The 15,307-nt window shown below is 37.8% G+C and overlaps 2 protein-coding genes across 2 annotated transcripts; both read left to right on the top strand.

The window, feature by feature from the left end:
- Nucleotides 1-4,131: 4,131 nt before the first annotated feature.
- Nucleotides 4,132-8,939, top strand: LOC137962563 (dynamin-related protein 5A). The gene is made up of 8 exons (XM_068809501.1): nt 4,132-4,484; nt 5,591-5,782; nt 5,875-6,081; nt 6,175-6,603; nt 6,696-6,923; nt 7,012-7,213; nt 7,340-8,024; nt 8,291-8,939. The coding sequence occupies exons 1-8, from the start codon at nt 4,134-4,136 to the stop codon at nt 8,475-8,477; spliced, it is 2,481 nt and encodes an 826-aa protein (XP_068665602.1). The 5' UTR covers nt 4,132-4,133; the 3' UTR covers nt 8,478-8,939.
- Nucleotides 8,940-9,354: 415 nt separating this feature from the next.
- Nucleotides 9,355-14,712, top strand: LOC137962994 (uncharacterized). Its single transcript, XM_068810158.1, has 12 exons — nt 9,355-9,632; nt 10,294-10,358; nt 10,639-10,737; nt 10,829-10,961; nt 12,200-12,259; nt 13,018-13,077; nt 13,178-13,300; nt 13,391-13,462; nt 13,585-13,722; nt 13,800-13,955; nt 14,183-14,284; nt 14,507-14,712. The coding sequence occupies exons 1-12, from the start codon at nt 9,408-9,410 to the stop codon at nt 14,540-14,542; spliced, it is 1,269 nt and encodes a 422-aa protein (XP_068666259.1). The 5' UTR covers nt 9,355-9,407; the 3' UTR covers nt 14,543-14,712.
- The last annotated feature ends 595 nt before the right edge of the window (nt 14,713-15,307 follow it).

Raw genomic sequence — 15,307 nt, 5'->3', positions numbered from 1 at the left:
ATTGTATTTTTAAACTCTAAAATAATGTTTTTGTATTTTTTTAATTTATAAATATTTTAAATCTAATTAAATTACTTATTTTATTTTATTTTTTAAAATATGAACAAATAAAAAGTGTAACGATAATTTTTTTAATTAATAAATATTTTAATTGTTATTAAATGGTGTTAATTAAGTAAGAGTTAATTTTTTAATTGTTTATTAATTTTTTAAATAATTTTTTATTTTAGATATATGGTGATAAAAAGTGTATTTGATTTTTTAATTTTTTAAAATTTATTCAAATTTTTTTCATGTAATGATGTGGCAGATGATGTGCCAATAATAATGACGTGGCAGCCTATGTGTTCATCCACAACATCGCTCTGATGATGGAGCGACACGTAAGCAGTCAAAGCTTACGTGTCGCCTTTGACTGTCCACAAATACAGTAGACCGGTCAAAGTTTGGTAGTTTTGTAAATATTTTGTGGTCTTCGTTATTATTATAAATAAGTTATTTTTAATCGGTATTTTGGTAAAATTCCCATGTTAGTATCGTCACTCGAAAATTTAAAATTTTATGGACCAATAGTGCAATTGACAAATTAAAGTGAGAATGAAAGTGAATTCCGTATAAAGTGATTTAGAAAGTGAATTCCTTATTCACCTTCGTTTTTTGTAAGAATGAACAAAATTGAATTCACTCAGTAATTCATAAAAGAATGAGTTACTTTTTATAATATATGTAAATAAATAATATATCTAAACTAATAATAAACTTAAACAAACATGGTTACTTTTATAATTAGTAATTTAATATAATATTTAAATATATTAACATAATAAATAAATAATTAGGGTATTTTATTAATAAATTAATATAGCTTGTAGTTTAGTCTAAATTAATACAATAATTACGAGTTAAAATTAAATTATTAATTTTTTTAATTATAAATATATAGAATACTCAAACAAATATTTTTACTTTTATAATGTCTAGATAGTTGATCAAATTCTGGGTCGGAATTCACTTTCACTACTATATTGGAGCGAGTGAAAGTGAATGAACTAGTTCGTTTACTTTCACTTTTCATTGTGTGAGCGAACTAATGGGGGGGTTAGTGTACATGACTCAGGACATGATCTTCATGCGCATTACGCAGTTCATGTCCTGATGTCGTTAGGGAGCGTCCAAATTCATGTCATATACATGAATATACATGAATCAAGAGTTCATGTCTCAAGAGTAACGGGCGAAAAGTGCTTTCCGCCCGATTTTGAGAATCATCTACATGACTCTCGCGCGGGTTCTCTCTCGTCGAGCGGGGCTGTCTCTCAGGGGGCTCTCTGCCGCACACCCTCTTTGCCATTTCATTTCCACAACCCTCTCTCGGTGTTGCCGGAGCCCTCTCTCGGTGTTGCCGCAGCCCACTCTCTTTCCGCAACCGTCTCTCGTTCCCGCAGCCCTCTCTCGGTGTTGCCGCAACCCTCTCTCGTTCCGTCGCCGGCCGTCGCCGTTGCCTACTAGCCCGTCCCCGTCGCCATCGTCGTTGCCTGCCGTCGTCGCCGTCGCCTACTAGCCCGTCCCCGTCGCCATCGTCGTTGCCCTTTGGCTCGCAGCTGAGGAAGACGACGATGGTTTAATTTTTCCTAAGTTAGGAAAAATTAAACTATCGTCATAAAAATTATTAATTTATAATTTATATTTATAAAATAACTATTTTTATTTATTTAATATATTTATTTTACAGTTACTATATTAAAATAGTGATTTAATAGTCATAATTAAAATATTGTTAAAATAAATATTTGATAAATTATTTTTGGCATAATTATCCGATTGCTATAGTTAATTAAACCAATAGTTTTAAATTTTGTGATAATATATTAATAATTAATAATACATAAAATATATTATGTACAAATATATAGTGTGTTAAAGTTATGATTAGATCAATTTTTTCTCTTAAATTATTCATTTTTAGGTTAAAGTATATCATATGTTATTAATAAATTAATAACTCAACGTAATACTTTCGTTTTTGTTATTTATAATGTTATTTATTTATTATTTGTAATTAATCGTGTAGGTATTTCATTGGCTCATGTAATTACCATATTAATGTACAATAAAATATCTAATTCAATTAATAAATATATTAGTATATTTAATTATACATTAAATAACTTATTCGTGTAGTAATAATGGTTGTTTTACCTAATTTGGGGTTTAAGGATTATGTTGTAATTAAGTGCACTGTAAAGGTTTAGAAATTCTCTTGTTTTTTATGTTTTTCTCATGTTGGGGCACTAACACTGGAAACTGTTTTTCAGTGCACATGAAGTCGTCAACACTAACACAAATTCTTACCTGATCTTCATGTACATGACATGACATGATCTTCATGTTGGACATGACTTGATCTTCAAGAATCCACTTTGGGGCATTAACCCCCCCAATGTTTTTGGGTAAGCATGATCTCCATCTTCGAAATGGGTGTTAGTGTGGACAAGTTCCTCTTCATCTTCATCTTCGAAATTTAAAATATGAACCGTCAGATAAGGCAGTTACAATTTAATTATAAGATATAAACCGTTGGATTGAGGGATTATAGATCTAAGGGTAAGATAAAAAACTATTATAGATATGAACTGTCATATGAAAGTGATTAAAGTGATTACAGATCTAACGGTTAGGTTGGGCATTAATATTTTGAATCGTCAGATCTAAGGGGTGGTTTTTCCAGAAGGTTAGAACGGGATATTAATTTCCAACACCTTTGTCTCCGATCATCCCCTAGCCCACTACGCCCTCACTAGGAAAGGCCCTACTACCTTCGTCGATCGGCTGCCGCAACTCATAGCGGACGCATTCTCAACGCTAACCGGCACAACATTAACTCCACTGAGTAAGGTCCTCTCTAGTGTCTCCTTAATTTGCCGCAACCTCATGATTCACTTACCAGGTCCTAGGGCGAAGCTTGCATCTGGGTTTTGGAGCTTCTGTTCCAAAGTCTGAAATTTGAATCCCAAACGGCAGGAAGTGTTCGCGTCTGAAATCTTTCCAGCTCGCCATGCTCTGCTTGCTTGAGTTTATGTGTTTCGGGCAGAAGCTCGATGTAGAGGTGGTTAGGGAGATTGAAATGGCACAGAGAGATACAACAGCGATGTCGGTGGCGCAGGGAGACGAGAGAGGGAGTGCGGGAGAGAGGGAGGAAAAAAGAGAAATGAGGACGCGCGAGAGATGGGGGTGCGAGGAGAGAGGGGAAAAATGAAAAAAAGGAAGCGTCGCGCGTCCTTCATCTCAAAGAAGATCAAATATAGCTTTATTTGAGATGAAGGATTTTAAACAATAGAGATGAAGGACCGCTTCATCCCCTGCATCCAGATGAAATGTCATATGCGCTTCACTAAGGACTTCAAGTGTTGAAGGGCGTCATGCGGTTGAAGATCATCTCAGACTTCAAGTTGACTAACAGACCTTCTCCTTCTTTCATTTTCTTTGCATTCAACTTTTCATTATTTCCTTTTCTCTCTCTCTTTTGTTTTTCACTAACAAGGTTGGCATTTCTCACCACCTTTATTCTTCTACAATTAACCTTTTCTCGAAACTCCCAAATCATAATTAACTCAGATATAACTTCATTTAAATAAAAAAAAGAAAGTTGTAAATGCTCCAATATCTATATAACTATTCACAAAGAGTAAGAAAAAGCTTTTTTATTCCTAGTCCTCGTAAAAACTAAAATATTTACAATTCGCATCATTATCATATAACAATCATAGTGCTGAAGAAAAAAAAACTGTATTCCATTAAAACTATGTTTTTTTTAATCATTTATTTTAGTTTATTTTTATTTTTTGGAATAAATTAGATGGTTTAATAATCATAAATTGCCTAACCCATTATTAGAAAGCTTGAACATGCTTTGTGTGAGTCTTGAGAAGGGTCCGAATCCTAATGCAAACAGCTCCGGCCCAGATCCGTTCCGAGGCCCTCTACCAGGGCAAGACGTAACGCTTCTTTGTCTTGATTTGAATTCAAAAAATGGAACCGGTTACCGGCTCTGGCGGTAGGCGCTCTTCAACGTCTATAGAACATTTGAATTCGTTCCGAACCCACGCTGTCGTTCTTCTCTCAAGGCTTCTTCTATGGCTTCCAAGGGCACTCTCGCTACACCCGTCAAAACCCCTAGCTCTAAATCCGCTTCCAGAAGAAGCCAGCCCCACCCCATGGATTCTTTTTACCATTCAAACTCCGAATTCAGGTGCCGGTTCGAGGCCTACAATCGCCTTCAGGCAGCCGCCGTTGCATTCGGTGAGAAACTCCCGATTCCAGAAATTGTGGCCTTGGGTGGACAATCTGATGGCAAGAGCTCTCTCCTTGAGGCGCTCCTGGGTTTCCGGTTCAATGTTCGTGAGGTTGAAATGGGCACCCGGAGACCCCTCATCCTGCAGATGGTCCACGATTCCACGGCGTTGGAACCCAGATGCCGTTTCCAGGTCACTTCATTATTCGATTATCTTTTTTGTTGAGACAGTTTATTTCAGTCAGTTGAGGCATTTTCCTAAAGGACATTAGTTTTTAACTCCTATCGGCCAAAGAAGATTAGCGTTTAAAGGTTTTGGGTGCGGAATGGATTCCGAGGGATTGGTATAGCTTTCAATTTCGTAAAGCTCAGTTAATTCTTCCCTCTTTAGCTGCAACTAGGGTATCCATTCTTGGGAAATCTGCAATAGCTACGTATAGATAGCGGACACTTGGCCTTTTACATTTTGTCGTTTCATCTTCTTTAGTTAGCCTTTCTGGTTTCCACTATTTAATGGATCAAGATTTCTAGCTTATTGTACTTGCGAGCTCTGTTTATGGAAGATAAACTAATTTAGTTGGCCGTAGGATGAGGCCTGCTTGTTTTGAAGCTCCATGTGTTAATGGAAGGATTTAGAGGTTCATTTGGCTGAAGTGGAGTTTAATGTTCAAGAAAGAACATTTTTATGACCTTCGTGATTCTGACAGTGTTGGTAACGGAAGTTAAGACTTATATCTTATTTCCTCTTGTTAGTCATCCTGGGAGACACTGTCTAGTGAATCCATGTAATGGTTGGGGCTTGCCCTGCATTGGCACTGGAGAGCTCTGTGATACCTCAAAATTTTCTCCGGGATTGCTATATGCCCTTTTAATCAATCATAATTCTATTAGAAGATTCCAGGGGTGGGTCCCTTGCATTGTCTACCTGTGGTTATTGAGCGTCCAGAAAATAGATTTTTACCTCCTAAGTGATTTGGGTGCTTTTGACTAACTTAATTCAGGATTCTTCAATGTCAGTTTGTCATTTTTGTCTTTCATGTATGTATTGTGAGTTCATTTTTTGCCTGTCTTGCGGTCTTATTTAGAAACGCTCTTCTCGTACCTAGTGGTTGTTACTTGCTTGGTCTATACCTCACATTTCTTCTTCCCTTGTTTCTTGTTATCTCTCTGCCTTTGGCTTCCATTTTAAAGCTTTTTTTGGCAATTCTGTATCTCATCTGAACTCATTTATAAGGACTTTGGCATTTATTTTCTTTCTTTCTGGCACTGGATTGAGACATAGAACCATGATAATCGCAGGAGGAAGATTCGGAAGAATATGGAAGTCCTATAGTCTCTTCTTCAACAATTGCAGATATTATAAAAGCACGAACGGACACACTTTTAAAGAAGACCAAGACTGCAGTTTCTTCGAAACCCATAGTGATGAGAGCTGAATATGTCTATTGCCCCAATCTAACAATTATTGACACTCCTGGTTTTGTTCTTAAGGTACTGCCCTCCACTTCACACTACTGATGAAATAACAACTGATTACAAATGGTTGTATTTGGTGTTTTAGGTTCAAATTCTTATTTTTGCAGGCCAAGAAAGGTGAGCCTGAGAGCACCCCAGATGAGATCTTGTCAATGGTGAAGTCACTAGCCGGCCCTCCCCACAGACTCCTCTTATTCCTTCAGCAAAGTAGTGTTGAGTGGTGTTCTTCACTTTGGTTAGATGTCATCCGTGACATAGATCCAACTTTTAGGCGCTCCATTATTGTTGTTTCGAAGTTCGATAATCGTCTTAAGGTGAAAAACTGAGATGATTGTGTAAAAAGTTTAATTTAATGTTATTTATTTATCAAACTCTGTTGAAGATGCAAAGGAAATATTGCAACGCAGGAATTTACTGAACGGTGGGAAGTGGATCGCTATCTAAGTGCCAGTGGTTACCTTGGGGATAATACAAGCCCATTTTTTGTGGCTTTGCCAAAAGATCGGGGAATGATCTCCAATGACGAATTTCGCAAGCAAATTTCTCTAGTGGATGCAGATGTCCTTCGTCAATTGCGTGAAAATGTTAACGGTGGATTCAATGAAGAGAAATATGGTTTTTTCGTTGGGTTTGGCAGTCTGAGGTCCTACCTGGAGTCTGAGCTTCAGAAGAGATACAAAGAAGCAGCACCAACAACACTTGCTTTGCTTGAACAAAGATGCAGTGAAGTAAGCAGTCAGTTAGCTCATTTGGAGACCAAGTTGAAAGCAACTTCAGATGTGGCATATCTCCGTAAATTTGCTATGTTGCATGCTGCTTCCATCAGTAGTCATGTGGTATTCATAGTTAAATAGGCTTCTCTTTTTGGTTTCCTATTTTTACTTGTTTCATGTTATTTGTGTCGCTTAAACTAAATGTTCTTTTACAGAGGTCACTGATAGGTGGAGCGGCAGATCCTGCTCCTGAGCAATGGGGAAGAACAACAGAGGAAGAACGTGCTGAGAGTGGTATTGGCAACTGGCCTGGTTTAACAGCTGATATAAAGCCTCCTAATGCTACACTTAAACTCTATGGAGGGGCAGCATTTGAGAGGGTGATACATGAGTTTCATTGTGCTACATATTCTATTGAGTGTCCACCAGTTTCTCGAGAAAAGGTGCATCTGGAACTGCATAAAAAGTATAAAATCTGTAGTGGATTTATGTAATGTTTCTAAAATTCCAAACTTCTTGGCTTTGAAATAGGTTGCAAATATTTTGCTTGCCCATGCTGGAAGAGGTGGTGGTGGGAGAGCTACTGAGGCCGCTGCTGAGATTGCACGTGCAGCCGCAAGATCATGGCTTTCTCCTCTCTTAGAGACTGCCTGTGACAGACTTGCATTTGTTTTGAGAAACCTATTTGACCTTGCTGTTGAGAGGAACCGCAACCAAGAATCAAATGAGCTAGGTGACTACCTCTTGAGCAGAGAGCTGTTTGAAATTCTGTTTCTAGAGATGACATGTGATTCTGTTCTATATCTACCATACGCTTACTATCTTCCTGTAAATTTTTTTTCTTGTGATCCTGATTCAGATGGGAGAAATCTCGGACACATGGATAGTTACATTGGGTTTCATGCTGCCTTAAGGCATTGCTTCTACCGCTTTATATTGGACCTCTCCAAGCAATGCAAGCAACTTATTCATCATCATCTTGACTCTGTTACAAGTCCATATTCTCAAGTTTGCTACGAAAATGATATTTTAGGTGGTCTAGGATCTACGAGATCACATCATCTTCCTTCCACTTCCTTTTTCCTTGAGCTATCAGACTGTGCAACTGCTCAATACCAAACAGTACAGGAGGATCAAGAGAACGTGCCTCCAAAAGGACGACAGCAACAACAAACAACACCTGGGAAAGGATCGGAAACCAAGGAAACACTAAGAGAGAGTCAAATGACGGTGCCAGAAACACCCTCTCCTGATCAGCCTTGTGATGTAGCCTATGGAGATAAAAAGGAAAACGGAAACATTGTTGAGGGTGGAGGAAGAAAACGGCAAGCAAGGTTCGCAGCTGGATCCAGAAATGCAGGTCATCTCAGACCCAATCAAAACGGGCTCCATTTGTTTGGTGCTGGTGGAGATTTTGGGCAGAAGTCAGGGTCTGCTTACTCAGAGATCTGTTCATCTGCTGCACAGCATTTTGCAAGAATCCGTGATGTTCTTATTGAGCGTAGTGTGCTATCAACTTTCAATTCAGGGCTTTTAACTCCTTGGTAGGATTCCTGAACAATCTTGCAGCCTACTTGTTTCTCTTGATTGAAATAAATAAGACGCCTATATTGGAATATTTATAGTGCGTTGATGATCAAACTGAATCACGAGATGCTGCTTGTACAGAAATGCATCAGATTCTAGTTCAAATGCTCTGAATTAATTCAAATTGGCACACTAGTATATTGTCATTTTATTCTGTTGGATCATTTTTCTTGTAGTATTTGAATTAATGAGTTCTAACACATCTCATTGCTCTTTGTTTCAGTCAGGATAGGCTGGTGGTGGCTATATTTATGGATTTGTTTGCTGTGAATGATGAGAAATTCATGGACATGTTTGTGGCACCTGGGGCAGTTGATCTCCTTCAGAATGAACGGCAGTCTCTACAGAAGCGGCAAAAGATACTTCAATCTTGTCTTAACGAGTTCAAGAATATTGCCCGAACACTATGAGATAAGATTTTATTGAATGATTTTACCATGGTGTTGACAGCTGATTTTTTTGTGTTTCACAACTAGTGAACATCCTGAAGGATCTTGTCACAGTTGTACAAGCTAACTTCCCCCATCTCTTCCACTGGCCCTACTCACATTGGTTCTATTTGTGTAATGAGCTCGTCTTTGTTGGGACAGGATCATCCATAAATTGGTTGATTTTAGTACCAGGCTAGGTTCTTGGCCCAATGCACACAGTTCAGACTCCAGACTCGAGGTTCCAGAGGAAGATACTGAAATTAAGGCGGTTCGGTAAGAGCCTGGGTTTTTGGATCCAATTCTCGGTCATGCCTGTTCTATTTGTATATTTAACTCCATCTATAAGTTGGCTTGAATATGTAACCACTTGAGCTCTTTAAAGCATGGGATGTTTATGGAGTTAACTGTGAGCTCCTTTTTTTTTTTTTTTTCTTCTTTCTCCAACGGTGTCTTCTTCGATTGATATGTCTATGGTGTTAGCCTCGTATGCACAGATGGGAGTCAGACACGGATCCGGTCAGGTTCGGTTTTCAAGATCCCCGAACTTGAAACAAACCTGAAACGTTAAACCCGAACCCAACTCGATCACCGCCCCGTCACCGTAAACCCAACTTAAACCCGACCCGTCCTGGACCCTTTCCAATCCTAATTTATATCCTTGTCAGTCGTCCTCGTAGGCCGTGTTTGGGGAAACTCTATAAATTCAAGGCATCTTCTAAAGAGATTCTATTCTTTTAAAAAGTGATTTTAACAAACGCGAGCCATGGACTCAAAAAATTGTGGCACGAGGGTCGCTGGCACCCCTCCTCTTTCTAGTTCAGTAAGCAGTAGGTTGCTCCACCCGCAGTGTCAAAGCCCAACGACTTATCCTTAAGTCTGTGCGCAGTGCAGTGTGCACCGCGAGAGGCAATGGCGAAAGGCCCCGACCGCCTGATAAGGCTAGCAAAGCAGTATGCGGACGTCTACCGGAAAATATTCGTCGCCCGTCACGGTCAGGACCTTATAGATCTCTTCGAGCTCCCTATCAAAATTGTTTTATCTCCATTCACGCTCGCTTACGACATTGCCGGCTCCGCTCCTCGTGGCTTCGGCATTCCGGAATTCATTTCTCATCTCTCTTTCTCCGCAATTTTCGTAAGTTCGATTATTTCTTTAACGACTATATGCTTGAAGTATAACTGATGTCATATCTGTTGTTTCTCGTCCATTTTAAGTCTATTTTTCCTTTTCTAATCATTGTTATTAACGATGTATAATTTCGTCGTTATCTACACTTAGTTGTGAAAAGTTGATGACTGGGGAAGACAAACTGTAAGACACTAGCTTTCTATGAGAAATTCTGGATTACCAGGTAGCTTGTTCCAAATTTTTAAAAAATGTTTTCTGAAATTTTGCCCATTCATGAAAAGTTAATTCCATTATTCACAGTGTTTCCTGATTTTTGAAACTGAAATTATGTCTTCACTTGCGATTATCTCTTAACTTTTTCTTTTGGTTTTCTAAGTTCCTATCACGAACTTGCTTATTTTGTTCAATTCAGCCAATTTTGTTGGATAACCGTATTTGGGTTAAAAAAATTTTAACTTCTTTGAAAGAGTTTACTGCTGCTTTATCTGTTAGTGCAAAGCATATAAGAATTATAAGCATCATATTGAAATTATGATAGAATATTGCCATTGTGAACCTTGTGTTTGCTACATTGCTGTAGAACTCCCATTTTATTTCTGTTTTTAGTAGCAAGTTTCTGTACAGAGTTTTCTCTTTTCTTCCTGATTAAATTATGCTGTAAGTGCAGGCTGTCGCTACTATTGGCACTTATGATATTGCTTTGGAACTTGGGAAGAAAGTGCTGTGTCAGAGGTGCTTCTCTTTGTAGCTTGAATCACATTCCATTGCCAATTTATAGCTCTGGAAGAAGACTAATATTTAAGTTACTCAATGATGTCTATAAGGCGCTGGAAAAGTTGGATGTATAGATTTTTAGTCTCAGAATATTTTTGGTTCCTAATATTTTGAGCTGTCTAAGACAATGATGCTTTAGAAGATAATCAGTTGTGTGAAATTTAAATATGTTTTAACAATAAGAGTGAGTTTTGCTGCTAGAAGCTTCATTATTTGACATTTAGTTTCATGGCTTCAGGAATTGCCAAACCTGCAATGGGTGGCAGGCATTGCGATGCACTGTGTGCAAAGGTACAGGAAAGGTTCAATATCAGGTGAAGAATTACAAACTGAAAAGGTAAATTATCTTTGTCATAGTTTATTAGTTTTACTCAAACAAAGGTGGAAGTTGTATTTGAAGTTTCTGCATCCTACGTAACCTCTTGCAGTGGAGAGACAGCAACAGCAGAATGTATTGCAGAAGCCATTGCAGACAATAGGGCTGAATTGGTGTACCTTCCTTCAGCTATAGAACTTCCTTTTCCATTGCCCATTAAAGAGTGCCCAACATGCACTGGATCTGTAAGTTATATAGATATTGCAGCTAGGATTTATTTCTTCAGCACATATCTAAAACTTTTCAGTTTCTTTCAATTTTTTATTTGTTTATTGAGTTATGTTAATTCATTCAACCGATATCATGAAGTATGATTTCTGGTCTAAGTTGTCAGAATACGATGGGAACAGCTTTTACTTCTCTCATGCGAGGACTTCTTGTAGGTCATAGTGCTTGCTCTTATCTGTTGGTACTTTTTCAATTGCTGTATTCAGACCACACCTTTAAGAGAGAGAACAACTTTTGGCACATTCTGAGCCAGCATAAAATGAGGATCCTGTCGTTCATTTGCATCATTTTTTGTTGGTCAATAGACAAACAACATTAACTTGATCTGATGTATCTTTAATAGCATCACCTGTGGAAAGTTATTTGTTTCTATTCAATTTTTATTACATACTATAACCAAACTCCCAGTGAGACTTGAAGCTAATCTCATTAGAAACCCTCATGTTGATATTGAGCTATTGGCTCAAGCCTGGGGGATTTATTTGCTATTTGAGGTTCAGGAAACATGACAACTATGAGATTAGCACATTCTGAGCTGTCATAAAATGAAGAATGTGTCATTCATTTGCATATTTTTTGTTGGTCAACCAAACAATATTAACTTGATGAGATGTATCTTTAATAGTATCGCCTATGGAAAGTAATTTTTTTTTTATCCAATGTTTATTATGTACTATAACCAAACATCCAGTGAGACATGAAGCTAATGTCTCATATTAGAAACCCTCATGTGGCATAAGCTATTGGCTCAATTCATTGGAACTTCTTTGCTATTTGAGCTTCAGCAAAATGACTACTATGAGTACATCTATCTAGTTTACGAACAAGAATACACTAGTCGAGTATCACTTAGGAAAAGAAGCTGCTAATCTTTTAAAACTGCAGACACTCACTATATTCTGTGCATCCACAGAATTGTAAATTTCGTTTTCCTCATCTTCAGCTTAGCCCTAGAACTTAAAGAGTAGTATCACTGCAATGTTGGTTAAGGATTGCAAAGCATTGGGGCCATTTGGTAAAAGGATGATCCAGTGCGATCAAGTTGTGGATTACTCCAACTTTTTTCACTTCTGTCTTGATAGTTTTATGGTTACAGGCAATGTCCACTGTGTGAGTTGCTAAATGGAATTTCAAAGTGACTGGTTTCAGCTTGAACATCTTCTGCTCTTCTGATTAGCAGTTTTTTATTTTGCAGGGGGTAATGAGCTGTCCTGAGTGTAAACACAAGTTACAAGTCAGGATTTCTGCTGATAATGTCAGTCTCAATTTTTACCATTCAGTTTTTCAGCTTTTCAATTCTGAGTTACTTCTTATTTCAAAAAAAAAATTCTGAGTTACTTCTTGTAAAAGTGAAGCAAATGGTTAAGATTAGCTAGTGGTCTGGTAACAGTGGATAACAAATATTGCTTGTGATGGACTCTTTAGTAAGTGCATATTCATGTAAAGTTGTTTTTTATTTTTTAAAATTCTATTAGAAGGTGTAGTCAAAGAAGCAAAAGCTACAAACAAAGGTTATGCCCCATGCAATTTCTTTTTCATCAAAAGGTTTCTCTGCTCTAGACTTTGGCAACATGAGGAAATACAATTACTTATTGCATCAGCTAATGCAGCTGGGATTGATGGAGATTTCTTTGATAAAAAACTAAAGAAGTTTCTCAAATAACCTTGGAAAAATGGAGAGATTAAATATCTTTGCACCGATTGGGAATTAAAGTTCATATACGATCAAAATTGTTTTACAAAGGAACATAGAGTCATTGTTTTTTTTTTTCTTTAAATGGACATTGGCCCATCTTTGGAGAAGGTTTTTCAAATTAACCTACCTCATTGAAATTTTCTTGCTATAGAGCTAAACTTCTCACCAGAAATTGGATATATCAGTATTTATTTATTTTTTCCTGCTGTTAATTATTTATTCTTGAGCCTCTTGTAAGTAAGATTTCTTTGTTCTTTGGGTCCTGTTTGATAAAAATCTGTTGCTCACTACACTTACACTTTCTGACTCTTTCTTAGATTATGGAACCACCATGGAAAGCATATAATGTCATGAGAAAGATGGAGTACCCATATGAGGTGGGCCTTTGTAATTAATGTAAACATTGGAGGTGGCTAGAGTCTTCTCTCTCTCTTTCTGTCCTTCAAAAAAGCCTCATTCCTTTACTTGATTTTCCAGCACATTGTTCAAAGCATGAGAGACCCAAAAATTGCTGCATTTTGGTTGATTACCATGCCTCAGATGCTTGGTGGGTTTAACTATGATGACGATGTTAGGCAGAAGATATGGTGGGCCTATAAGGTTCTAGGATTCCTCTATTCCCTTCATATTGGTTCTTTTAACTATGATGAAGATTTACCCTTCTGGAGTAATATCTTTTTTCACTTGTAGGAGTCCACGCGATATGATCAGCTTCGGGATCTGGTGGTGAAACGACAACCTGGATGGGAACACCTGCAAGAAGTGAGTTGAATCTTACCAACAAAAGCTACCTTTATTCCCTCAATTTCTTGAAGGCATAAATCTAGTTAGCAGAAAAGAAGATTCAGTCAAATCTCTGATTATGAAAAGTATTGCTTGAACAGGCTCTCATCTCTATAGATCCGATGCGTGCCAGGGATGATCCTATGATTGTAAGAAATGTTCCTTATTACAAAGCGAAGAAAGCGCTGGAAGCAGAAGTGATGAAACTTGAGGTTTCACCCCGGCCACAAAATTGGGGTGTAAGCTTTCTTTCTTCTGTTCTATGTTCTTTGGGGACCAAAGCTTTGGTCTTGTTTATGAAACTCTCTTTGGACAGGAGCTGAATCTTCCCTTAAATGAGACTACATGGACCAAAGAGGAACTGAAAGATCCAAAGAAATTATTTGAAATGACAGTTCTCCTCAACGCCCAGAGAGAGATGGCTGATAAAATATTGGATTCTCAATGGGAAATGAAGTGGCGCCAAGAAAAGGTATTAAAGTGATTCTGAAGAATTAATCTTGATTTTGATTTCTTTATACGGTAATGTATGGGTTATGCGATTGAAATTTAATATCCCGGATTTAGTTGTTGCAACTGACTTCACAATAGGGTTTTTTCTTTTGATTGGCAATACTATGCACTTCCGCATATTTAAATCAAATCTTCTGTTAGCTATTTCACAGTTTTTATTTAACTATCCATCATTGATTATACCAGTTGAATGAGCTGTTAGAAGAGAAAGTAAAGCCATATATTCAGACTATAGACAATGGTGTTCTTCCCCGACCAATTATCATCCATCAAGACGAAGGCCAGAAGGTTTCTCTTCTCTTTTTTACTTGTGTTTGTTACACACCTGATTTCTGCTCAACTTAAAGTATTTGGGTCCAAACTGCCATTCGTCTTTGTATACAAGCTGTACAGGGCATTTGTTTTCTTATTTTTATTCTTTTTGGGGTTACTCCAACCTTGACGGTTTCTATGGGTAGTTAATATTTCAAAACCTGATTCTAAAGCTTATGCTTTTACATGTGGCTACAGAAAAGTTCAAAGCGACGGAGGTGGTTGTTCTTTTGATCAGGAAAGCGTCCATGGCGGAATTATAACATGGCAATATTGCCAATTTTGTGTTTATCCCCTTCAATTCTCCCACTCTTTTGTGTTCCTGTCCGCTTGCGTTTGAGGTGGTTGAACATGCAATGAACTGTAACTTATTTGTAGCGGTATATGAATTATTTCATTTTCCAGAGACATCTTAGATGATGTTGCTGTGAAACAAGCAGTACAACTACGTCTGAGGTTGTTTTAGATGATCCAAAATCTCATTTAAGTAGGGCCAATAAGCAGAGCAAGTAAATTATCTTAGAAAAAAAATAAAGTGTACTCAAAGCAGGGTAGTCCGACCCAGAACTGGGACCCTGCTCCTTGACTTGAATTAGGCTGATAGACAAAGGCCAGGTGAATCTATTGATTGGGGTGAGATCGTCCAGGACTTTCTTGGACTAAATCAATCACCATTAAGACAAGGATCAGGTACCACAGCTTCACTCTTCTAAAATGCATTTCTGACACTAAATCTTAGATTGACATCGGCTCCACTTCACACACATTATTCTCTCAATTTTTTATCCAAATCTGTGGCTGTGATACCTAATACTTGCCTCCTGCTCATTAACTAAGAGCTTCGCGACCAGCCACATGTCCGTCAGTTAACGAGGTCAAAGTTCCTGAAGCTTACGAGTAAACAATTTGACCATCATTTCTTCGCAAGAACTGGGTGGAAATCCTCACCAGTCACAGACCTTATTATAATAAAAATATATGGCTACAAAGGGAGCACCA

Source organism: Aristolochia californica, unplaced genomic scaffold, assembly GCF_029961685.1.
Source record: "Aristolochia californica isolate CCGP_79_NKW_82.1479 unplaced genomic scaffold, dmAriCali1.0.hap1 SCAF_4, whole genome shotgun sequence".
Taxonomy (NCBI): domain Eukaryota; kingdom Viridiplantae; phylum Streptophyta; class Magnoliopsida; order Piperales; family Aristolochiaceae; genus Aristolochia; species Aristolochia californica.
The sequence above is the reverse complement of the archived record's forward strand: the minus strand, read 5'-3'. Positions and strand labels throughout refer to the sequence as shown.

Bases quoted from the DNA above. Each gene is read 5' to 3' on its own strand.
- LOC137962563 (XM_068809501.1), top strand. From the start codon at position 4,134: ATGGCTTCCAAGGGCACTCTCGCTACACCCGTCAAAACCCCTAGCTCT. The intron at 5,783-5,874 runs GTACTGCCCTCC...TTATTTTTGCAG, and splicing joins CTCCTGGTTTTGTTCTTAAG to GCCAAGAAAGGTGAGCCTGA. The intron at 8,025-8,290 runs GTAGGATTCCTG...TCTTTGTTTCAG, and splicing joins TCAGGGCTTTTAACTCCTTG to TCAGGATAGGCTGGTGGTGG.
- LOC137962994 (XM_068810158.1), top strand. From the start codon at position 9,408: ATGGCGAAAGGCCCCGACCGCCTGATAAGGCTAGCAAAGCAGTATGCG. The intron at 10,962-12,199 runs GTAAGTTATATA...TTTATTTTGCAG, and splicing joins GCCCAACATGCACTGGATCT to GGGGTAATGAGCTGTCCTGA. The intron at 13,723-13,799 runs GTAAGCTTTCTT...CTCTTTGGACAG, and splicing joins CCCGGCCACAAAATTGGGGT to GAGCTGAATCTTCCCTTAAA.